A 25,873-nucleotide genomic window follows, 5' to 3' on the forward strand; every position below is an offset into this window, starting at 1 on the left:
GTTCTTCTGGTTGGTTGTCAGGGGAAAAATAGGTGTATATAGAAAGGAGAATTCCAAGATCCAGGTTTGGGGCAAGTATTCTTTTGGTGAGAACACCCCAGCAAAGTTTTTAAATCAAAAAATATGCAGCAAAGTAAAGTGTGGAAATATAGGCTGCTAGACCTTTAATATATGCCCTTGTGAGTTCTTTTCAAAATTTCCCTCTTCCAAAGAAGAGGGAAAAGACCACACATTTGGTAAGTTTATAATGGTTCACATACAAACTCTCCAAAGGTCAGAGTCCTTTGCTTTTCCACACAGCATTCAGAAAACATTGCACAGGCAGTAAAACTTGACTTACAGTGCTGAAAGTTCCTAAATTATTGGTAGGAGCAGGGCTTTTTCCCAGCTGGAACTCACAGGAACTCAGTTCTAGCACCTGTCAGGTGGGCATCATTGCCATTATAAAAGGTATTTGTGGTAAGTTTTAGCACCTCTTTTTCTAGGAAAATAGCACTGGGTATAAAGACTTAAAAATGGCTTGTAAGAGCCATGCAGCTTGAGCTTGGAGCACCAGCTCAGACCTCTTTTACAATGAACTTCTCAGGTGGGCTGGCGGAGAACAATAGGCCTGATTACCTGGGTCAATGCATAATGTACACTCAACTGCATTGTTAATGCTGGGCTTTGTTGAGCCATAACTCTCATATTATACTGAGAATCTTGTTGTATTCTAAGACTATGATGATGAAACAGTTGAAAGGCAAATTAAAGTGCCTAATTCATCTTAGAGATAATGAGTTTTCTACTTTTTCCATAAGACATCAAAGAGTTCTTTTACTGAGTCTTACAGTGTCCCCTCTGGCTGACAGCAGCTCTCAGGCAGACACTTTGTCTCAGCCCGGTTAGCTGTGACCCTACAACTAGACATTCTATGAGCTGCCCTTGGAATATTAAACTTGCAGATATTATATGGCGCTTTCTTTATTGTCCCTGCCCCCCAGCAATATACCCTTCCAAACATTTTATGTTGTTGGGTGGGAGGGAGGGAAGAGTGAATTCAGAGTACTATGATTTCTTTTTTTAAATAAAAAAAATGATTAGCCCTGTGCTGGACCTTCTTGCACAATGCTATACTATAGAAGAAGACTCTTAAGCTCATAGAACATCACCCTTGGGGATTGTGCAGAGGCAGTTGAGTATTTTTTTTAAAAAGCCTTGCAGCTCTCTTTGTGTCAGCACCAAATCAACAAAGAAACCCAGAAACCTTGACACCGAAACCAGGGGTGCAAGCACAAGGTAATCAGCTTCTACAACCTCCACTCCCTCTCTTCCCATCTCTTTCAGTTTCTTTCAATCTGGGTTTGTGACTCAGGGCACAAATCTGGGTTTGTGACTCAGGGCCACTATTGTTCAGGGCAGTTGACCAAAGTTTGCCTCTCATAATCAACTATGAAATGTTGGCACTCAGCAGGCCAGGGAATTGACAACAGCCTTGATTATTTCCCTGTCCTAACTATGTCTAGTTCACCATTGTATTATGTAGAGTACAAAGAAATGGACACTGGAAAGTAAATTATTGCTCACTTGCAGCTTTCCCCTTGTCTCCTCCGCAGGGTCTCGCATGTGTTTGGGAATGCAGCTGGCAAAGACCGAAATTTTCATCCTGCTGACCAGCCTGCTGAGAATGTTCCGCTTCCAGCTGCCAGAAGGAGTTAAAGAAGTCAATATGGAGTCTATACCAGGGGGTACAACACATCCCCATCCTTATAAACTCTGTGCTGTTCCCCGCTGCAAGGCGTAATACAATAGGAAAGTTACAGGAGGCTGCACTCATGCTTCCTCCACTTGCCAAACTCTTTGCCATTCCAGACACATTAACCCCCTAGAGCTTCCCCTTCCCATCTCATGCAACTGCTGAGGTCTCTCCTTTTTGCAGCTCTGCTTTGCACCCATTATCACCTTCATCCCATCTCCTGTTTTTCAGGCCCTTTCAGGCTCCTGCTTTCATCTTCAACCCTATCCCCAAGCCTCCTACTCCCTCCTTTTTGCAACTTACTTTGCATCCCCATTCTTACTCCCTTTTGTCCTCCACCCTCCTCCTCACTTTCCTCAACTCTCTCCTACACACAGATCACTCCTCTTTCTGCACTGCCTTTTCCCTCCTGATTTGGCCACCCCCTTTCAACCCCCTCCATACTGATCATAGAACCAAAGAACTGTAGTGTTGGAAGGGACCCTGAGGGTCATCTGGTCCAACCCCCTACAATGCAGGAATCTCAGCTAAAGCATCCATGACAGGCGGCCATCCAACCTCTGCTTAAAACTTCCAATGAATGGGAGTCCACAACCTCCTGAGGGAGTCCATTCCACTAACAAACAGCTCTTTCTGTCAGAAAGTTCTTCCTGATGTTTACAGCATGTTATGGTCTTAGAGAAAATTATATGAAAAGGATATATCGATGGAATCTGACAACAAGTACATTGGCAAAAATGTATAAATCTAAATCAAATAAGTGTCAGAAGAGAAAGAAGGTTCTTTTTGTCTTATGTGGTGGTCTTGTAGTAAGGTTAAAACTTACTGGGAAATGATATATAACGAATTGAAAAAGATGTTTGTAATAACATTTGTAAAAAAAAAAGAACCCCCAGAAGCTTTTGGGAATGAGAAGGACATAACTTCCCAAATTGTACATCAACTTATTCATGTATGCTACTACAGCAGCAAGAATGCCCCCAAATGGAAAGAAGGAGAAGTTCCAGCAGAAGAAGAATGGATTCAAAAGCTTATAAAATATGCAGAAATGGCAGAACTTACCAGAAAAATAAGAAATCAAGATAACAAACTTTTTATAAAAGAATGGATATGGTTTATTGCATATTTACAGACAAATTGTAAACAGATCGGAACATTGTAATAACCTGCAGTTTCATAAGAGTATATATTTAAAGTAGATGAATAAATTAACAAAAACAATAGTTAACAAACTTTTCTACCTCTCTTGCACCTGCGATACATTGACAATATTTTTATTATCTGGACAGCAGACCCTGGACACCTTCCACCAGTCATTCAATAACTTTCACCCCACCATCAACCTAACAATGAACCAATCTATGCAATCTATGCATTTTCTAGACACTACTATAAAAATACAGGATGGACACATAGACATCACCTTATACCGAAAACCAACTGATCAACAAACATATCTACATGCTTTCAGCTACCATACCAAACTACCAAACAATCAATTGTATATAGCCAGGTTCTATGTTACAGCTGCGTCTATTCCAACTCTACAGACAGGGTTTCTCACCTAAGAGATCTCCAGCAAACCTTTTTGGAACTAAAATACCCACCTGGTGAAGTTAAACAACAGATCAACAAACAGACTGATATCCAGAGAGAACTTGCTGCAAGACAGACCCAAAAGAGAAAATAACAGAACACCACTAGTAATCACATACAGCTCCCAAGTTAAAACAGTTCAATGCATCATTAAAGATTTACAGCCTCTCCTAGACAACAACAGTTCTCTTTCTCAAGCTGTGGGAGGAAGACCTTTCATTGCCTACAGACAGCCACCCAGTCTTCAACAACTCCTCACCCACAATAATACAGCACCCAGACTTAACATGGACACTGGTACCAGAGCCTGCAATAAACCCAGATGCCAACTTTGCTGCCACATACACCCAGACAACACCATCACTGGACCCAACAACATCAAACATACCATCTCAGGCTTATTTAATTGCTCATCTTCTAACATTATGTATGCCATTAAATGTCAGCAGTGCCCTCTAGCTCTCTATATTGAACAAACAGGCCAAACCCTACGCCAAAGGATAAACGGTCATAAATCTGACATCAGGAATCACAAGATAGAGAAGCCAGTAGGAGAACACTTCAATCTCCCAGGACATTCAATACAGAATCTCTGAGCAGCTGTCTTATTGCAAAAGAATTTCAGAAATAGACTTGAAAGAGAAATGACAACTTATTACTAAACTGAAAACTATGGAGAGATCTGGTCTGAATACAGATATTGGATTTTGTCTCATTACACATGCTAAAGCTATTTTTGGTCATCTGCATACTATCCCATGCTTTTTCCTGTAGGACTAATTGCAGTTGTTAACAGTTGTCAACAGGTTTACCATACCCATTGAGTCAATCACCCATCTCTTACTACCTTTCTGAGAAAACCCCCACCCTCCCACTATATATAAGGGTCTGGTGACTTCTGTTTCAGTGTATCTGAAGAAGCGTGCATGCACACGAAAGCTTATACCCAGAACAAACTTAGTTGGTCACTAAGGTGCTACTGGACAATATTTATTTATTTATTTATTTAGACTGCATCAACTATTCTAGGCACTCAGAGAGCTGTTTCTAACTTGGTATTGTCAGGATGCTGTCAGTGGCTCCCAGTAGGTTCCCCAGGAAAGTATAAAGACAAGGAAAGGTCTCTTACATTCTTCTTGATTTCAGTCTTTACAGAGAGGGGCTATAGAACCCAGCCTCTTGGATAATGGCGTTGTCCCAAGTGAATCTCCACCCCCTCTCCCTGTCTCGCCCACTTCCTCATTCGTCATTCTCATTGTCTCCTCTACATGTGCTGCTCCATGCCCTCTGTCTTTGACCTCTTTGCTCTTCTGCTTTTAAGGCTTGCCGGGTTCTGGGAGATGGAGGGTCTGGAATGCATTCTAATGACAACGTATCAGCTGGGTGTTGTTCTGGCTCTCCCATGATTTCCCAGCTTTCCCCCCTCATCTGCCTCTGAGCTGCGACCTCCCTCAACCCCCTGTTGTAAATCTATACTGTCTTCCTCTTCCTCCTCCCTGGAAGGGTCAGCATGGGGAGGTGGTCTCCACCATTCCTCCTCTGCCCAGTCCCTACAGATATACTCCAGTGGAATATCCTCCATGTCCGTTTCAATTACATACAGGCATTCCCCATTTTAGTGTCAATTAAATAATTATACTTAACAGGACTTATGTGTGCTCCGCTGTTGCATGCAAGGACCCAGACCGGAACTTCTTCAGAAGTCAGGGGTTCCCTGTACATGCCCATCTTAGATCTCAGCCCATCTGTAAGCTCCATATGCAGCCACACCAAAAGTGATGTTGCAAACAGACAGGACAGCACCCAGAGATGCATGTGCTCTTGGTTTTGTGTAGGAGTGCAAATATCCAGAGATGTAGTGATCAGGTGGGATTGCTATGAGGAATTATAGCAAATATAGAGTAAGCCTGCTTCCTCTATATTGATGTAGGATGTTAATCTTAGGGCCAGGAAACAGATCTCACATTAAGGGGATAATGTGTTGGAATTCTAGCCCGTCTTGAGGTATGTGCCTATCTGTTCAGGCACCGGCTGAATTCTTTAGACCTCCCTCCGGCGACTCCCGGCAGGATAAAACATACGCGAGGTCCGTTCCGGCGATTTTCCTCAGGCTGTGAGGAAAACACACCAACTGCTCCTCTCTCCCCTTTGGTGTCCCCAGGGAGGGGAAAGAAGCAGACAGAAATCTATTTACATCTTTTATTCCTGTCTTTTACTTCAGTACAGAGAAAACATGTCTGCACTCATCAGCAGTTAGAATAAACTCCACCCATGTACTTCCAGCACAGGTCATATGACAAACCCACTGAGCTAACATCCGGTGCTCAGTACAGAATGGACTGCCCCTTTGTTCCCATGGCAACAGTCACAAACTTCCTGTTTGGCTTTCCAGCCACAAGCAGCAGTCTTGGCTGCTATAGCCTTTGCTTGCTGCCGCATTGCTGCTTTAGAATAACATAATGGTCACTGTCCTCCTGGCCATCCTTCTTATCATATGTATTGCTTATTTATTACCTCCGGGGTTGCCAGATGCTCTTCTTTGTAGCTCCGCTCTTTGTTTACCCCAGAAATATTTGAGCTTAATTAGTTTTAGTAGTTTAACTTTGTCCCCACGTGGATTTGTGGAAATGCTCAGAGGAAATCTGATTGGTTCTTACGAACACTCTGTAAAAAGCTCTTTTGTGAATAAAAACTACCTGGGCCAGGGGGCTGCACTCAGACAAGCACAGAGAGACACGATTATACGCACCCTTCCCAGAGTCTTACTGGTTCAAGCCTCTGTGTGTATCCTTATTAATCAGAGTTCAATCCTTCCTTTACTGTGCAAACGCAACATAGTGGTGCCCCGTGTGAGGCCACCTAAAGAACCGTGTGAGGCAACCTAAAGGATACTGTGTGAGGCTTGTAAAAAACCTCAGCATTTGAGGCACAGCTAAAGGAAACCTCAGCAAAAGGAAACCTCCAGGATTGGACTCCCCTCGGAGCTTGCAACCTGCTATCTCTCGGTTGCGGTAGATCATCTCCTGCAAAACGATTCCCAGACTTAGTATCTCATTCGCTCGGAATGAGCCCCAAAGATGCGCGTCTATTACCTTTCAGGTGAGATCATGGGAAGCAAGCTTTCACAAGTGCAGGAAAAGCATAGGAATAATTTATTATTTTTGCTAGCTCAGGCAGGGCATGATAAGGATTTAGCACCCTTAGTAGAAAAATTGTTGTTAGAGATTGCTAGACTGTGCCCCTGGTTTTCAGAGGGGGGTACTTATGACATTAAGAAATTGAATGAGCTGGGAGATGCACTCCATAGACATCCTGAGGCATTTCTACAAGTCTTGCACACCTGGCGTTTGTGTAGAGACGCTGCAACCACCATTTGTCTCTATGTATGTTCCCATATTGTTGCAACCCCTAGCTGATTTTAAAAATACTGTAATATTGTTTCCTCCATCTCAGCCTCTAGATTTCCAGCCTCTCTCCTCTGAGGTCATGCCAAAAGTAACTCCATTGGCACCTTCCTTTGCCAAAAATTTGCCTGGGTCGAATGTAAATTCCATGCCACCTTTGGTGGACCAGTGCCCACAAGGGGCTCGGAGCACAGTGCGAAAATTGGTTATTCAAAATATGGCAGAAGGAAGCAGTGAAGAAAAAACAGCTGACACATTACCATTATTAGCAGTCTGTCCTGTTGTTCAGAATGCACAGGAACAAAGAGCCCATGAATCATTGCCCTTCGCAATTTTTTAAAAAATGAAGTGAAGTGTGACAGAAAATGGCTTGCATGTCATTCTTGATGGGCTAAGAGGAGCCAGTACTTTAATTCCAAACCTTGAGGCCTCTGAAGTTTCAATGAAACAATTGGCTTATGAAAATGCAAATGCTGATTGCAAGACTGCTCTTAAAGCGATGTACCAGAAGCCAGAAACAGATATTGCTCAAATGAGTAAGCCTTGCCAGAATATTGACACCGAGACTCACAAATCCGCCCTCCTAGCAGCAGCTTTGTCTCCTTCATCCTGCTAAAGACAGGCAATGCCAGGACAGATGGCCTTCCAGCCTGGGTTTGAATGGGAGAACGAAGACTGTTGTGCCGGCTGATTGTCAGTCTTTTACTGAAGCTAAATCAGCAAAGCCAGCTATTGCTTCTAACACAGTTGCTGTTAACACACAGTCTCCTGTGACAAATCTGCGCCATGCCACTAAGGGCAGTGCTGGTTTGAATCTAATGACAGCAGAACTTGCTACTTTTCCATTCCAGTTCCCTGTGGTGGTTTATAAAATTAAGACATAGCATACAGGTCTGATTTCCACCTCAGACAGTGAGACTCATTCTTCATCACCTGTTGCAGACTGTTTCTTTTTCTCCTTTCCTCCCTGAACTTAAAATTCCTAATGAATTTACAGGAGTTGCAGAGTTTTGGAGTCACTTCATATACGTGATTCTTCTTAATACAATGTTTTCACTTATAGGACTCCTTTTTTCCCCCAGATGCTGCTGACAGAATAGTAATTTTAGAGTGGCTACATTTGCCTAACATTGGATTTGATATTGCTGTTATTTGCTTTTTTCTAAAACAGGAGCATGAGTCCTTAATGAGTTCTTCTCTTTCCTATCAGTTTGCATTTACTGATTATATTGGGATAGTTTATTTTAACCCTCCTAAAGATTCATGCCTGGTTTTAATTCAACAGGTACCCTGAAAATTGGTTTCTGTCCAAAAACAGGTTCCTATTTTAAAGTCTTTTAATGTATAAGGATTCTGAAAATAACTGGCATATTTCTTTGCAGCTAATCAGAAAACTGACAGAGACCAGCCTACACACTTCCACTGCATTTTATGATTTTGTGTGAAGTGGGATATCTTTTTATCGCATTTGGCTAATTCCTATCTTTCTCCTATGCTAGATTTTAATCTACTCTCTTTTTTTTCATATATTTTTATTGAATTTTAGCAACACAAAAAAGAAAAACTTATTTGTATCCCATTACATCTCATCTCTTTTCTCTGTTTAGACCTCCCTCAACTTTCCCGACAATCTTTCGTAACCTCTATCCTATCTACACATTTCTTAGCTTCAACATTACCATTAGACATTACAATTCTTTCTATGTTTCTCTTTGCGCAATGTTCCTCACTCTTTCACAAAGCTTCTTTAAGACACACTAACGTAGTTTGTTCCTCACATACGATTTCCAAATAATCCGTAAATTTCCCCCAGTTTTCCAAAAATTTCTGATCTTTTTGATATCTTATTTTGCCTGTTAATTTGTCCAGTTCTGCGTAATCCATAAGTTTAGCCCTCCAGTCTTCCAGAGTCGGGACCTCTTTTCCTTTCCAATTCTGGGCCACCAGCATCCTTGCCGCCGTAATAGCATATTGAAAAAATTTACAGTCTTTCCTTATTATATCCCTTCTTGTTATTCCTAATAGAAAAATTTCCGGTTTTTTGACAAAATTATATCCTAATATTTTCTTCAGTTCACTGTGTATAGTCCCCCAAAATTCCCTTATTTTGCTACACTCCCACCACATGTGCATGAATGTACCCTCCTTCTCTCCACACCTCCAACATTTGTTACTGATTTTATACATTCTAGCTAATCTTACTGGCGTCAGGTACCATCTATACACCATCTTCATTGAATTCTCTTTTAGGGAGACACAGGCTGTAAATTTTATGTTTTCGTTCCATATTTTGTACCAATCGTCTATTTCTATGTTTTGTCCCAAATCTCTGGCCCATTGAATCATCGTATCTTTCACCCCCTCATCCATCGTATACCATTCTAGCAAGATTTTATACATTTTTGAAATCACCTTATGGTTGTTATTCACTATTTCTCTTTGAAATTTGGATTCTCTTTCTCTATACCCTTTTTCTTTTTCATCCCTCTTAAACATTTCGTTTATTTGGAGGTAATGTAACCAATCATAAACCTGCCCTTTTATTTCCTCGTATGGTTTTATCCTCCATTTTCCCCCTTCCTTCCTCACCAATTCTCCATAAGTCGCCCAGTTATCTCTCATATTAACTTTTTTAACTGCTAACACTTCTAATGGGGACAACCAATGTGGGACTCCGACTTCCAGAATGTTTTTGTATCTATCCCATACCTCCAGCAAAGCTCTCCGAAAGATATGGTTTTCAAATGATTTGTAACCCTTTTTCTTCTCCTTCCATAAATGGGCGTGCCATCCGGCTCTATTATCGAATCCTTCCAGATCTAACAGCTTTGTGTTTTTCAGGTTGATCCATTCTTTCAACCAACATAAGCATGCTGATTCATAATATATCTTTAAGTCGGGCAGGGCAAAACCCCCCCTTTCCTTTGCATCTATCAATAATTTATGTTTAATCCTTGGTTTTTTCCCCTGCCAAACGTATCTTGCGATCAACCTCTGCCATTCTTTGAAAATCAACGTTCCTTTTAAGATCGGTAGCATTTGGAATAGGAATAACATTTTGGGCAATACTGACATCTTAATTAGAGAAATTCTGCCCCAAAAGGATAATTTTAGTCTATTCCATATTATCAAGTCCTTCTTAATTTTATTCCATGTCAGTGTATAGTTATTCTGATATAGGTCGATATTTTTTGGGGTCAGCCAGATTCCTAAATATTTCACTTTTTTGACGATTTCAATTCCTGTTTGTTGCTGCAATTCTTCCGTCGCTGATTTCTCCATATTTTTAACCATGATTTTTGTTTTCTTCCTATTTATTATGAACCCCGCTACCTCTCCAAATTTCTCAATTTCTTCCAATATTTCTGTAGCTGACTCCAGCGGATCTTCCGCCGTCAGCACCAAGTCATCTGCGAAGGCTCTTACTTTGTGTTGGTCTTTTCCTACCGTCACCCCTTTTATTCTTTCTTTTTTCCTTATTGAGTCTAATAACACCTCCAGAACCATGATGAATATCAATGGGGACAGTGGACAGCCTTGTCTAGTGCCTTTTGAGATTTTTATTTCTTCTGAAATCACACTATTTACTATCAATCTGGCTCTTTGCTCCGTGTATATCGCCTTTACTCCGTTGAAAAAGTCGTTGCCCATATCCCTCTGTTCGATGTTTTTCAGCAGAAAGTCCCATGATACATTATCAAATGCTTTTTCAGCATCCACAAACATTAGCATTGCCTGCTTCTCATTCCTAGCAGACAGATATTCTATAATATTTACAATATTTCTCACATTGTCTCTCATCTGTCTGCCGGGAAGGAAGCCTGCCTGATCTTCATGTATAATTCCTTGTAAAACCTTTTTCAGCCTTTCTGCCAGTATCCCTGCGAAGATTTTATAATCCGTATTCAATAGGGAGATTGGCCTATAATTTCTGACTTGCGTCGGATCTGCATCGTCTTTTGGAATAAATGTTATGAGTGCTTCTCTCCACGTCTCCGGAATCTCTTTCTCCTTCAAAATCATATTCATCACTTCTTTCATTGGTTGTATCAGGGTTGTCTCTAGTTCTTTATAATACCTTGCTGTAAAGCCATCTGGTCCCGGGGCTTTTCCATTTTTTAGTTTTTTGATTGCCTCTTTTATCTCTTCCAGTCTTATTGGGGTGTTCAGTCTCTCTTGTGCCTCTGTTGGGATCTTCTGTACTTCTTTCTCTTTCAAATACCTTCCTATTTTCCTTATGTTGTTCTTTTCTTTCCTTTTATACAGTTGTTTGTAGAAATCCAAAAATCCTTTCCTAATCCCCTTAGGGTTGGTTATCTCCTCTCCACCCACCTCTATTTTGTTTATTGTATTTCGCTCTTTTCTTTCCTTAGTCTGCCATGCCAGCCACTTCCCTGCTTTATTTGCAAATTCAAAATTCTTTTGTCTTAATCTTTTAATATTCCATTCAACTTCTTTATTTATCATCATTTCGAACTCCTTTTGCAACACTTTGATACTTTGTTTGATTCTGGCATTATTTGGCTTTTTTATCAGTTTCTGTTCGTTTTCCGTAATTTGTCTTAATAGTTCCTTCTTTTCCTTTTCTCTATTCTTTCTTTTGATCGAGTTCTGTTGGATAAAATACCCCCTCATCACCGCCTTTCCTGCGTCCCAGACCACACTCTTCTTCATTCCTTTGTCTCAATTATCTTCAAAATATTCTTTCAATTTCTTCTTCGCCTCTTCAATTACCTTTTGGTCATCCAATAAGTAGTCGCTCATTTTCCATCTAAACGATCTTTCTTCCAAACTCTTGATTTCTATTTCCAAAGGACTGTGATCTGAGATTACTCTTGGTTGAATTTCTACCTGGGATATTCTCGGTGCCAGCTCATTTGATATCCAAATTTGGTCAATTCTGGACATAGATTCATTTGGGTCGGAGTAGAATGTGAATTCTTTTCTTAGTGGGTATCTCAGCCTCCAGATGTCTAATAGATTACAGCTCTTTATCATTTCAAAAAAAGACTTAGGTAACTTCCCTTCTTTTGAGCTGTTATTCCTTAGTCTATCCATTTCTAAGGAGACCACCCCGTTCATATCTCCCATCAATACTATCTTTTGGTCTGTGAATTCTAATAGTTTGTCCTCCAATTTTTTGTAAAATTCGGATTTGTTATCATTTGGCGCATAGATCCCGACCACTATTATTTTTTCACCTTGCCAATTGATCTGAATTGCCATCATTCTTCCTTCATCGTCTTTGAATATTTGTTGGGCTTCTATTTTGCTTTTAACGTACATTACCACTCCTCTCTTCTTCTTTTTATCTGAGGATATAAATTCATTGCCTAATCTCTTGTTAATCAGGATCCTTCTGTGACCCCTTGCGATGTGGGTCTCTTGTAGACAAATTATGTCTAAGTTTTTCTTCTTTAAAAATTGTTCCACCTTGTTGCGTTTTTTCTTTTCATTCAAGCCATTCACATTCCAGTTCCAGATTTTTAAAGCCATGTTATTTTACTTAAATGTATTTAGATGCCTTCCTCCTCTTCTTCCTCCTCTTCCTCTCTCGCCTCTTCTCCCTCCTGTTCCTCGTCTCTCTGGCTGTTTTTCCTCTTTATCTCTTCTCCTCCTGGTGCTCCCTTATCTTCTTCCTCCTCTTCTGCCGTCAACTCTTTGTATTTCCTTTGAAATTTACTTATCTCTTGCGGATTGGTCAGTCTATGCCTTTTGCTCTTATAAAAAAAGGAGATCCCCTCGGGGAACTCCCATTTAAATTCTATATTATTCTTTTTGAGAGTTTGGGCTATTGCTTTGTAGGGGTCTCTCCGTTTCAATAATCTAATTGGAATGTCCTTGAAAATGATTGTGTAGCTACCGTCTATAATTAGCCTTTTTTCTCTGTTTTTTTGAAGGACCAAATTTCTCATATCCCTATCTTTGAAAATTATGAGGCAGTCTCCTGGATATTTCTTCACTTTGTTTGTTTTAACCCTCATTCTGAAGACGTTCGATATCATATTTGCTACTTCACCTTCCTGGAGTTCCAGCCACCGCGCCAGCTCTACTATTAACTTTTGTCTAATATTCTCATTCTGCGTTTCTGGTATTCCTCTCATCCTCAGATTTGCTTCCCGTTGTCGAAGCTCACTCATAGAGATGGCATCCCACATTTCTTCTTGGGTTTTGTTGGTCTCCTGGAGTCCCATCTTGGTTTTGTCTTCTTCTCGCTTTAATTCTCTTATTTCCGTTTTTATCTTTTTCATCCCCTCTTCTAATGCTTGGGTTCTTTTAGATACTTCCTTAATTTGCCCTTTGAGTTCTCTTACTGTCTCATCTATTTTCTTATCCATTTTTCCAATTCTTGCGTCTACCTGTTCAATTTTTGATTCTAAGTTCTTTTCACTCTGTCTAATTTCACTGAACATTTTTAATATTTCTGCTCTGAAATCAGATTCTTGTTTGGACCCCTTTCTTTCAATTGGGGTCCCCCCCTCCCCTACCTTTTTCTGCGTGTATGACATTGTGAGATTTTAGTCTAATCCCGCTGAACCGTTTAAATTAATCCCAGTATACCGTTTTTCCCTTCTTCCCACTTCCCGGAGAACCAACTCCCCCCTACCCCAACAGAAAACTCAATTTAAAAAAAGAATGAGGAAGTCTATATTTCAGTTCCCACTGCCCCCTTTAGTTTGCAGTCTTTGCGAATTTGGTCCGATTTTAGTCTTCTTATTTCTTGCCACCAATTAGGCTAATCCGTTAAATATGAAGGTTCAGACTTCACTTCCAAAATTTGATACCCCAGTTCCCTTTTCTTTCTTTCTGAGTCTTCTTGCCCCCAATTGGGCTAATCCCCTTTTCACTGTCTTCCAATCCTGTTTGTCTTCTTGCCCTCAATTGGGCTAACTCCTTTTGGCCGCGATTGAAATCACTTTCCCGAAGCTCCGGAAGTCCCTTAAACAGCACTCTTTTTCCGCTTCCAACCCAGTTCCGCTGAGTCCGGTGGGTAGGAAGAATAAATAAAGTAGTGATATATTACAATAGTATATTATGTTGCAGCTTCCTCCTCTGCCGCAGGGGCGCTGTTAGTCCTGCCAGGGGGGAGTGGGTGTCTTGAAAGGGCAAAAAAAAAGAGGAAAGCACCCCAAATCTCAAGTCTCCGCTGTGATCTAATAAGGGTTTTCTCTCTAAGAGGGAGATAGGGAGGGACCTTTAGTGTATTTTGTTTTGTCCACGTCTCTGCTGGGTAGTAAACCCCCTGTCAGGCACTCCCCCTCTTATCCCCTCCTCCTTCTCCTAGTACGTGCTGACCGTGGGGAAAGTAATGGCGTCTCTTATTTCACTTATCTTCTCTCACGCAGTACTTTCAAAAGATCGCACTGTCCTTTCTTTCCTTCTACCTTGTCACAGGCTGGGGAAATAGGGACAAAGTCCGTCCAGAGATTATATTGTTTCTTTTGGCTCTCCCCTTGTCTTCCTCCCCTGCTACTTAATATCCAACACTTTAGAAAATTTTCAGTGAGAGAGAGTTCTGTCCGCTAGCGACTCTTACTTTTTTTTTCCGCTTTGCTTAGCGCTCTGCGTCTAATGCGATCTCGGGTGGAAGTTAAGCTCTCTTAAATTCTTCTTTTCCAACTCGAATTTTAGCTTAATCGAACTTTTACAGCTTCCTTCTTTAATTCGAAGTTGTCCTTTTATCTGAGAATCTAGCGTTCCTCCTCCAGGCTCGGGGCTTCGCTCCCCAGAGGCAGTTATGGCTTCCCTCAGCCCGCTTCCCCCCCCGCCGTGCTCTTCGCTCCAAAACGGAGTTACCTGACGGCCGGGGATTCAGCGTTTCGGCACCACGGGAACCTCTGTATCCGTATCGTCCTGCAGATACTTTTCAGGGGTTCGCTGCGCCCTGCGACACCCCTATTTTCCCCCGGAGAGTTCGGGATCCTCCGCAGCGAAGGGATCCCCGCCTGGCTCAGAGTCTCGCTAGACCGGAAGTCCTTTAATCTACTCTCTTTGTTCTTGACACTGAAATATCTCTTAAAACATAGAATTGCGCCTTTCTATGCTGCCTATGTTTACTCTCATGTTTGTTCTCATACAGGATTCAAAGATATAATTTCAGAAGGAAATCAACATGCTGATTCTGCTTTGAAATCTTTCTATCCATTATTTTCTAATGCAATTGACAGCCATACATTTTTTCACCAGGGAACTATGCAGCTGATTTTAAACTATTTTTTTCATTCCTTTGACACAAGCTAAGGATATTGTTGATGGATGTCCTTCCTCAGCTTTAACTCCTGTTCTCTTTACCTTAAATCAATTAACTGTTTCCTTTCTTAATAAATTTTCTCCTATAAAATACCATTGTAGGGAAGAGGTATCTCTGGAATGCCCTCTAGTGATGTACCGGCAGCTCCCCAACCTTCAGTGAGAGAGACCTGTTCCTTTGATTACCTGTTCCTTTAATTACCTAGGGGCAGGATGCCCTACTGTTCTTGCTTCCTCAGGTCCTGTGTGGATTCCAGGTCGCTGTATCCATCCCTATAGGCCGAGACATGCGCTGGCACTAAGGCCTGCAGAATCCCATTCTGGACTTTGCAAGGATCATGACCCTGATTCCGCCTCTACAGGCTCAGCAGCCCCATGCAAAAGTCCATCATGTCCATCCTCATCCTCGAAAAGGCTGAGGGATGCCCGAAGGTGACAAGGGGAATGCTGAAGACCTTGGACTCTGATGCCAGGACACGATTTTAGCATCATGATGTTCCAGAAGCACCAGAGACTTTTTAGTAGCTTTAATTACTCAGCTACATATGAACTCTATGCTGATTTTTACATGTATATTATTTGTTTTCTTGATAGCTAGTACTCAATGTATATATCTTTCTCCTGACACTTCTTCTAGTCATAGCTATAATATGTGGATGCGTTTAGCTAAAGTTCTTACTGTCTCTCATTTTTGTTTGAGTGAAACATATGATATGCACACTACCTTAGGAAATTGTATAATCCCAGTTTGTACACAGCTTTTCACATGCCACATGCCACACACATGGTATAGTGGTTTTCTAAATGGATTCCTAAAGGTATCATTGGTTGAACCAATCTCCATGATTGGGGAATGGTGATGCAATCTCATTATACATACCTAGAGTTGCAGCACCATCAGACACCTCTTGTGCTCAGATTGTGAATTGCAGTAAGAAAGCAATTCGCTGTCTGGACACAGGAAGGCCAAGTTGGAATTGTTCACATGTTCAGCAGGTTACTTTTAATTATGCTCATGTGCGCTTACCGGATAACTGGTTTTTCATGTGTAATCAAAGAAGTTATAACTACATTCCCACAAATTTATCTGATGCTCAATGCTGCCTCAACAGACTGACATGGGTCCAGCCTAGTTGCTCAGTTTTAGAAAAGAATAGGCAAAGGCTATTACGCTCTCTTTAGGAATGTCTGCTAGAGATCTTTATGTGATACAGAAACACATGCAGGCAGATTATGAGGACGCAATGCCTCTCCTCTCTTAAGCTTCTCTGTACACAATAAATAAAAAACAAAAATAAAAAACGGTGAGATGTAGGAGTGCAAATATCCAGAGATGTAGTGATCAGGTGGGATTGCTATGAGGAATTATAACAAATATAGAGTAGGCCATCTGTGTCAGCAATGAAAGCATTGCGTTGACTGGGTTTAAACTATTTTGATATGATTCTTGATCATTCTACACCTCTGCATCTCTGGCCATTTTCTCTACTGTCCATTTCTCTTGTCACGTACACAGCAGTTGCTTCGCCAGGCAGGCATCCTGGGCCATAAAGATAGTGGGCAAGTTTCTTAGATGTAGGATGTTAATCTTAGGGCCAGGAAACAGATCTCACATTAAGGGGATAATGGTCACTGTCCTCCTGGCCATCCTTCTTATCATATGTATTGCTTGTTTATTACCTCCGGGGTTGCCAGATGCTCTTCTTGCTGGTTCAAACCTCTGTGTGTATTCTTATTAATCAGAGTTCAATCCTTCCTTTACTTTGCGAACGCAACAGTTTTGTTCCACTTACTTCGAAGCATATTACTTATGGAGCATATTAAATGCTTCGGCTAGCCGTGTGGTATGTTTTAGATGTGGTGCCTGATAACTTCACTAACTTGTAGTCCATCCACCTTTGGAGCCAACTGCTATTAACTGCTTGAGGAATGCTGGTGCAACAACATTTTAAAACAGATAAATGAATCAGCACCTGTGTTTATGAGCCTATAAGCCTCCTAGTGGGAAGTTACAGGGAACACATCATTGCAAAGAGTGTAAGTTGTGGCTCCACTGGATGTTATGCTTCTGAACTGAAACAGACACACTGATCACTAGTTCCTGATAAATTGCTTAGCTTTTTTCTTCCCGCTTCTGTAAAGTTTTCTGAGCCACTCTCATTGTACAACCTCATGTTTCAATCCTGGCATGCCTCCATGGCTAACATTTCCTGACCCTTTAACTTTTTTGAGCAAGAGGGGGTTTGCCCATTTGGCAGTGGTCATTCATACTGTGAATCGGATTTTAAAGTATTTGCGTATTTCACTTTTTATCTGGGCAGCTGAAAAAAGAAGAAGCCTATTTATTCTCCAGTCTGAACTAAGCTATCAGATTTTCTGTCCCTGAATCTTCATTCTGCCCACGTGTGTGAGAGTGCACTGGCCTCTGAGGACATTTCAGAGATCTTTCTGTAACCCAGAGATGCTAACAAGAAGTCAGTTCCTGAGTGGACCACCTATATACTTGTGAGAAATACTAGGATATTTGTTCCCTGGGTTGGGCACTTTCAAAATGTATTTCAAGTTAGAACTATTAGAGTACCCAGGCCTGGGGAGATGCTTTTCTTTGACGACTTTCCAGTGGTCAGAGTGTTGGACTGGGATTGGGGAGAAGCAGAGATGCAATTCTGCCCCAGAGCTCACTGAGTGACCTTGGGCTAGTCTCTAGCTCTCAGCCCAACCACAGGGTTGGTGTGAAAATAACATGAGTGCTTAAACAGCCTTTCAACACCCCCCACCTTGCAGGAGATTGGACCCCAAGTCTCCTAGATATCACATACTGATTTCTCCTATAAAATTCATGCCAGAATGTTTCACAAAGACCATAGTTATCCACAGTTACCACGAGAAGAAAATAATTCCCGAAAAAGTACAGGAACAGAGAGACAGCCATCCTTTGAATCCTTACTATTCTATGACTACCTCAGCATGGGTATTTTTTAGAGAAAACCTCTTAGCACCTATCTTACGATGGGTAGCTTTGGAAAAAAGAGAAATACCACCTTATCCCACCTACAATTTTAGCAACTGCAAAGACATGGCATGTATTGTCTCATCAGTTATAATTTGGCCCATATGCTCATGGCAGATTAATTTGATGGGGCAATACAGATTTGAAGATGGAAAGTCAGTCTCTGTTCTAGAAAAAGTGGGTTGATATGTGGGATTTAGGTATATGTTAGATCAGCAGATAGGTTCAGGTGGAGAATTTTGGTCATTTCCTACATTGAGGTTTAAATATCATTTACCAGCGAATGCTGAATGGCAGTATCTAGAAAGGCAATATCTGCTGGTGTCTGCTTTGAGCACTTCGGCATCTCCTAAATTGTTGGAGGGACTTTCCAGAACTTCTCAGAAAGCTACATCTATAACTGCTGTTTATAAATGCTCTTTGGATTTCTGTAAAGCAGATGTTTAAAAATGTAGAGAGTTGTGGAATAGGAAATTAAAATGTTCTATACAACCTTAACAATGGGAAATCGCTCGAGGATCTATACAGAACGGATTTGAAATGCAGATTGGTCCACCCAAATGGGTGTACAGGAAGCCATAATCTCAGGCAGGTAGATGCTGGGGTTGTGAAGAAGAAGAAGAAGAAGAGTTTGGATTTGATATCCCGCCTTTCACTCCCCTTCAGGAGTCTCAAAGCGGCTAGCAGTCTCCTTTCCCTTCCTCCCCCACAACAAACACTCTGTGAGGTGAGTGGGGCTGAGAGACTTCACAGAAGTGTGACTGGCCCAAGGTCACCCAGCAGCTGCATGTGGAGGAGCGGAGACGCGAACCCGGTTCCCCAGATTAGGAGACTACCGCTCTTAACCACTACACCACACTGGCTCCCGATGCTGCAAGGGCCTCATTGAAGCATGTAGTACATGTATGTCCACTGATATATTCCTTTTGGTCTGAAGCTGTTGTCCAAATTAATATTTTTTGATATTTTCAGATGTTCTGGTATGTTTAAACTATATTCCCATAGTATGGGGGTTAGTAGCAGGACAATACAAATGGATGGTATGCTCCCTCATGGCTGCCAGAAGACATACTTTGAGTCTGGAAAGTTAAATGCCCACTGTCTGTTACACAATGGTCTAGGGACCTTGTTAGTATAATTGTTTAATTGACACTGAAATGGCTAAATGGCTAAATGTGTTTTGCTGAAAAAGTTTAACATGGAGAAATTCCACCGCAGTATTCTAAGGGAGACTGAGTTTTAACTGAGTTGATCATTAACTATTGTTGTTTTCTGCTAGTTAACGCGTGAGTGTTTAACCTTAGCTCACATGAGAAGGGAGCAGCTGTTGTGTTTTTTGTTCGCAGGCTCTGTGGAAGTAAGAAGGCTTATAGGTGTGTTTGGGGGATTTCATATTTTCTAAAATGCTGAGCCTATGCTTTGGACTGGCACATGTCTTGTGGAACTGTTTGGATGTATCATTTTCTGCTTTTTGTCATGTTTTGAAGAAAGTTCTGCAAGTAAAGTTTTAATTAAAGTTATTGACCTTGACAATGTTTTATTTCCAAAAAGGAGTCAGTTTTCATGCATCCAGGCGCTTCAAACTGTGCAATATTAATATCTGCAATAGACCTCACCATCCTTGCTAAAAACAGCCTATCTCAAAGAAACACATTGCTAAAAAAGAATCCACCTTGTAAAGCTGTTTATTCAGCAGGAAAGGGTGGGGTGTGGATGAAGCAGAGATCAGATTGCAGTGGGGAACGCTTGTAGTGGGAGAAGGGAGCGAGAGATCTGATCAGCAGCAACAGTTTCTGAATCAGCCAGACTTCTGCAGTGGGGTGGAGGTTAAGCCTTGGCCGCTGATGAATTGGGTCCTCTTCAGGCACTGCAAAACAAAAGGCAGGATGGTATGTGGAAAAAGTATTGAACTGTGCAACTGGCACTGTATTAAAATTTTGTCCCAACTACTACCTCTTCCTCTTTTTCTTCTTGGGTTGTCCATTCACAAACCTTCTTCACAGCAACCAACAGATGGCAGATCTGCTCAGAAAAGCCCTGCAGCAGGGCTGGTCAATGTTTGGACTTCCAGATGCAGCTCCTGAACCACAACACCCATCAGCCCCAGCCAGCATGGCCAAAGCTTCCCCACACTTGCCCTGGTGTCATGCCAGCAAAATTCAGGGCCCTGTTTCCTTGGGGCAGCTGTTGGCAGGCCCTTCTTGTGGGGCTTGGTTTGCCATTGCTCTCACACAAAGATACACACCTCCCCTCCCTCCCCTTGACAACCTTGGAAGGGAAAAGCCCACATCTGCCTGTAAACAAGATTCTGGACTTGTCTGAGGATTACTTGGGCTTCCAAATGACTGTTGAATGACAGTCACTTTGTGCCCAGGAAAAAGGATTGGCTGCAAACAGGAGTGGGAAACTCTCCTGAGGTTTCTTGGTCTTTGATGCTCGTTGCTATCATCCCTGGCCATTGACCATGTTTGCTGAGGCTGATGGGAGTTGTAGCCCAACCGCACCTAGGCAGCTGCTGATGTTTCCCATCCCCACAACAGACCACAAGAGACTCCAGTGCCTGGTATCTGAGTGTTGTCCTGTCTCTCTGCACCCAGATAGCTTGATTCCAGGTAGTCTAAACCACCATTGGACACTGGCTGCCTACCAAAGGGGGGAGTAACTCTCTACCCTCCAGCTTCCAGTTTTCCAGATGTAGCAAACACCCCCTCTTTAGCCAGACTTATCACTCACCTGAGGAGCTTGTAGCAAACATCTGCAATGCAAAAAAGGGAAAGAAGTTCATGAATATTAGAACACAGAGGTGTGACTTTAGGAAATCCAGTTGTCAAGCAAACATGGGAGGCCTTAATGGTCAGGATTGACTCCCACTAGGCAAAACAAGTAGGTTGTCTTTTTGTTTTTGTTTTAAAAATATGTCTGGTGGTATGGCTTATACCCAATGGATATGCTAGCTTGGAAAATCTCACCTGGCCCATTCCTTTGCTGCCATTTCACTCACAACCCAACCTTTGGATCAATTTGTGGGAATCAGTGTTATCCTCACAATGAGCAATGTTTTTTTCTGGGGGCACTCAAGGGGATGCAGCACTGGTACCTTTTTCTTTCAAATGTTAAAAGTGTGAGATTACTGTAGCAACTTCATGGCGAGTAACAGCACCATGCTAAACCAGACAGGCTGAAAGGAAAACAAATCACAAACGCTATACTCACCAGACTTGGGGAGGATTACCATCAGGTCGTCTGTGAGGCCCACCTTGTGGTAATGCTCCTTGAACTTCTCCAGCACTTCATTGCTGATGTCTTGAGTGCGGGCTGCATCCAGAGGAGGTCAGAATTAGACTCTGTTTGATGTGGTGAGCAATAACTTCACCAACCTCCAGTTTGTGGGCAGGGCAGTGTAGAATCTTGAGAGGCTACCATGTGGAGGGAACACCCTAAGGGGGTTCCAGTCTGTGGGCTGAGGCTGGAGGTAGGGAGGAGGAGGAGCTTTCAGAAGTGGTTTGAATGAGGGGTTGCACCTCATGGCCTGGACACTTGCCCCATTTTCGCATGACATGCTCTGGGCCCCCTCAGTCTTGGGAGCAACTTGGCACCTCTGTTTTCATGGCCTTCCCTCCACCAACTTTTGGACTGTAAACTTATTGGGGCAAAGGCCTGGCCTCTTAAGCTTTATAAAGTGCATCTTACTGGCTGATGCTGGTGTACATTTAACAAAATATCTGTCTTGTCCCACCTTAAAACTAGTGATCCAGTCAAACCATTTAACAACCTTCTCCCTCCTTGCAAGGAATGCTGGGACTCTTGTTCTATGGAAGGCATCGAGTCCTCTGCATCCTCCACCAATTCCCAGGATTCCAGATAATTTATAGTGTCATAAAATGAATGCTACTTTTTTTTTTGGGCAATGGAGCTTGCCCTATGCTATTATGAAGTGTGAGGCAGCTGGAGGGGAGGAGGATAGCAGCAGCAGCAGCAGCAGCGTGGTATCAGAGGGGAGAGCTGTGCCACATAGCCTGCCCTGAAATTCTGCTGTCGCCATCACCAGTGCTAAAATAAGATTCAGCTGCCAGTATATGCGGGGAAGACTTGCCATCTTTCCTTTCACTTCAGGCAACAAATTGCCTTGTGTTGGCCCTGTTTAGTACTGTACTGTACTGTATTATAATCTATTGTAGGGCAATGAGGGTTTGCTAGTTTTATCTACAACTCCCCCACCCCACCCCCCCGCCAATACCCTCCTGGCTTTAAAACCATGGAAGACAAGTGGCTGCAGAGTTATTCCTGATTTTCAGTGAGGGGTCCTTATCAGGGGATTCAGTCGGGGGGCCCTGCTTTTGCCTGGGATGCATCAGAGGGTGTGCAATCCCTTCATTCAAAGAAGCAGCCCCAACTTAGCAACGCCGCTCTGCCATCAATGGCTTAGGAAGTAAGATGGAGGCTCTTGCCACCTCCACCCTCCTCTCTCTTGCTCAAGGATGGCTCATTGGAGCACATACTGTACAACTGGACCGTGGTGCTGCTGGGCTCATCTTCGACCTCCTTGAAGGTGTAGAGGAGGGCAAAGTTGGTGTAGTCGGTTTCCAGCACCCGCATATCTCTCTTGGCATTCTCTGAATGAAGGAGGAGACAGAACCCCGATTAGTTCTGGCCATGGAAGGAGGGTCGGAATCTGTTCTTCTGGCCTTTCAACTTTTCCTTCCTCCCATCCTTCCAGAGCCAGATCATATTGATAATCACCCACCAAGCCACACTCTGAAGTTATCCCATGCCACCCTAAATACATTCTGTCTTTCCCTTGTGTGGCATTATATAGCATCACAAAGATCGCCACCTCAAGGATTCTTGACTTCTTCTAGAGTGTCTGCGCCAATTTTCCTAGATGGGAGAGGAGGAAATGATCCAAGAACCACTAACGTGAATGGCAAGCTCTTTTGCCAGCTAGGCTGCAGAGAAACCAGAATTTATTTGGCAATTGCTAGGAATTTTGAAAAATGTGTGTTCAGTGTTCTTGCACTTAGCAGGCAAGGGAATATATATAACAAAACATGTGTGTTTCAACCTGCATTAAGAAGTACCCTGTACATGCTCAGGATCACTCTGTCTCAAGCCTTTTTATCAAAACCTTGGTTCTCTTAGAGAGCGAAAAAAGCACTCTGCACAGACTCAGGGGCACACAGGATTTTTTAAACACATAACCATTTGGCAGGCCAGTTTTGCAGAGTCCCACTGTCCCTGTTGCCACATTACTCATGTGTAGTTACCCACACAGGTAGCCCCTACTCAGAAAGAGGTCACGTGCCAGGCTTTCCTCTCACACAAGATGTAGTTGTGTCCTGGCTCTGGACCAAAATCCTGCAGAGGCAAAGTCCTCAGGCAACTGCAGCTCTGAGAAGGAGATTGGTCCATGCCCTTGTCCATCTCATGGCGGTCCACTGACACTTTCCCCTCTCTCCCTGAGTAGACACCTTGGCCACCAGACTCTGATGGCTGGTCCACAAACTCCATGAGAAATCAAGAGAGTCCTCAGGAGATATCCCTGCAGCTGAAAATCCTATTCCACAAAGGAACCAAGGGTTGCAGCAGAAAGCTACAGTTCTTTCATTCACCCTCAAGGAGCAAGGCCTCTAGTCAATGACTAGCTAGTCCTGCTCGAAAAGTCTGTGGCCCTAAGACCTTGCTGAGGTAACGTGGCTGTTTGACCTCAGGAGAAGGGGATCTCTCCATGGTCCTGACTTCCCTACGAGATGCAGATTTTGCCTGCCCTGGCCGTGCCTGGGAAACCCCTTGCTTGGTCCATCCCCTCATCTGAATCATGGCAGGCTGGGCAGGGGGCAGGAAAATGCAATTCCGGGGGCAAACCTTAATGCACAGCCCTGCTCCCCTCTCTCTACTCCCTAAAGCACTTGTGACCTACCGTCGTTTGTGAAGTGTGCAGGCTGGTCTGTCTTCTTAAAGTACATCTCTACCTTCTTGCATTCCTCAGGGCTGAAAAGAGAAATGAGGGAAAGGCACATACTGGGTTTAGAAATCATAGAATTATATACAGTTGGAAGGGACCACAAGGGTCATCTAGTCCAACCCCCTGCAATGAAGGAATGTTTTGCCCAATGTGGGGCTCTGACCGACAACCCTGAGGTTAAGAGTCTCTTGCTCTATCTACTAAGCTATCATTTGATTCTGAGTAGCTTTAAAGCCTCCACAAACTTTACAAAACAGTAAGTATACAGAGCTACTCTTACAAGGACCTATTTAATGTGACTAAGCAACTGGGCCCAGATAGTAAAATCTGCCTGTTGTTTTTTTTAATATTAGCAAGAGGCTGAGCCCTGCCCCCCCAATATATAAAATCATAGAGTTGGAAGGGACCTTGAGAGTTATCTAGTCCAACCCCCTGCAGTGCAGGAATGTTTTGTCCAATGTGGGGCTCGAACTCACGACCCTGAGATCAAAAGTCTCATGCTCTACCAACTGAGCTATTAGACTACGGAGGCTGCTTCCCTGTGGGGCATTTTCAGCAGAGGTGCTTTGTCTCATTCGCCCATATTTTAATGCAGATGAGGGGCACACTTGACATCGCAATCCCTTTCTCAGAGGGGAGAACAGGGAAAGGAGCATCATTGCCGTTGCTGACAATCTGTTGAGCTGGGTCTCTTCCTTCATATTGACCTGGGGAAGATTTAGCTGCCCAACATATTCACAGGCGTTTGGGGGCTACATGTTGCATCTGCCCCAGCCAGCAAGACCAATTGTCAGGGATGGTGGGAACTGGAGTCCAAAGCACCCAGAAAGCCCTACACGGAGGAAAATTGCATTATGAGAGCCAGTGATAGTGTAGTAGTTGGTGCAACCACAAAGACCTCAGAGACCAGGGCTCTCACTGGGGGCCACTTGTTGCCTCTCACTCTAACCTACCTCACAGGTTGATTTAGAGGATTAGAGGAGGAGGCAGAAGCATATACACCTCCATGAGCTCATTTTAGAAAAAGGTGGAATAGAAATGCAATGAAATAAACAAATAAATTATGACATTTGTAGCAGGTTTCATTTTATCATCCCACTTGCGTATTTTAATTAGCATCAGGTCACTTTTCCAGTATGTATAATATTAGGAAAGTACTGATTAAATTAGTATTGGAACACTATAACACTTCAGTGTTGATTTGCAGGAGAAGTAGGGTGGCTGGGGGGTGGGGGGGTGGAGCATTAAATAACTTCTTATAGGGAAATGGTCCGAACCCATCCCAGCAAATTTTGATGAGAATTTGGCACATCTGTTCTGAAAGAGGGTGCTTCTCCTTGCTGCCTCTATGATCCAGCCATCAGGGATCACCAATCCATTGTAGTCTACATGGCAACACCCCCAAGGGAAACCAGAGTGCTTGGTCTAATGAAGAGGGAACATTTTCATCCTACGCCAGCGTTTACAAAGGGTTTCACAGGGAGGGGGTATTTGGAAGGGGCATATTCCCCCCCCCCTTCAAAATGTGCCCTCCCTCCCCATTCTTAATCATGTAAAGTGCTCCTAAGGCCAGCTAAGGGACTAGCAGTAGTTACTTACAAAGGGTAGCCAGTAAGTATTTTCATGTCGCCATTTGGAAGGGGTTTGACTAGAGCAGCAGATGTTGTCATGAGGCTCTTCATGCCCTGGAATACAGGGCAGTTTGACGATCCGGCCATGATGTGCCACATCCCTGAAAACTGGAGGAAACCATTCCAGTCAGACCAGAGGTCTCACCCCTCCACTCCACCATCCAGACGAGGCCAAATCTGGCATTTCCCACATTTCTGTGCATTTCAATTAACCTGCATTATTTGTGCCAAGGCTCGGAGTGGAGCACAGGAACCCCTCTAAGGAAAAGAAGCCCATAATAAAAA

The 25,873-nt window shown here is 42.9% G+C and overlaps 3 protein-coding genes across 4 annotated transcripts in view; 2 read left to right on the plus strand and 1 right to left on the minus strand.

Moving 5' to 3' along the window:
• The window catches only part of LOC309369829 (cytochrome P450 2J2-like), a 31,537-nt gene extending 28,551 nt beyond the window's left edge, over window positions 1-2,986 (plus strand). The window contains exon 9 of the mRNA XM_081911176.1: window positions 1,596-2,986. Coding sequence (XP_081767302.1) covers window positions 1,596-1,783 — 188 coding nt within the window. The 3' untranslated portion in view covers window positions 1,784-2,986. The remainder of the gene's footprint in view (window positions 1-1,595) is intronic.
• Window positions 1-25,873, plus strand: part of LOC309369816 (cytochrome P450 2J5-like) — a 201,041-nt gene that overhangs the window by 68,325 nt on the left and 106,843 nt on the right. The gene's annotated exons all lie outside the window — the stretch shown is intronic.
• Window positions 19,665-25,873, minus strand: part of LOC309369823 (cytochrome P450 2J2-like) — a 226,942-nt gene continuing 220,733 nt past the window's right edge. Inside the window, exons 2-7 of one of the 2 annotated variants that reach the window (XM_081911166.1) lie at window positions 25,557-25,696; window positions 23,913-23,983; window positions 22,495-22,608; window positions 21,209-21,310; window positions 20,729-20,750; window positions 19,665-19,862 (exon numbers count right to left, since the gene is read on the minus strand). In XM_081911166.1, the coding sequence (XP_081767292.1) occupies window positions 19,856-19,862; window positions 20,729-20,750; window positions 21,209-21,310; window positions 22,495-22,608; window positions 23,913-23,983; window positions 25,557-25,696 (456 nt within the window). In that variant the 3' untranslated portion in view covers window positions 19,665-19,855. The remainder of the gene's footprint in view (window positions 19,863-20,728; window positions 20,751-21,208; window positions 21,311-22,494; window positions 22,609-23,912; window positions 23,984-25,556; window positions 25,697-25,873) is intronic. The other variant, XM_081911165.1, reaches the window with a different exon arrangement.

This window comes from Podarcis melisellensis (assembly GCF_964234715.1).
Source record: "Podarcis melisellensis genome assembly, chromosome: 5".
Lineage (NCBI taxonomy): Eukaryota > Metazoa > Chordata > Lepidosauria > Squamata > Lacertidae > Podarcis > Podarcis melisellensis.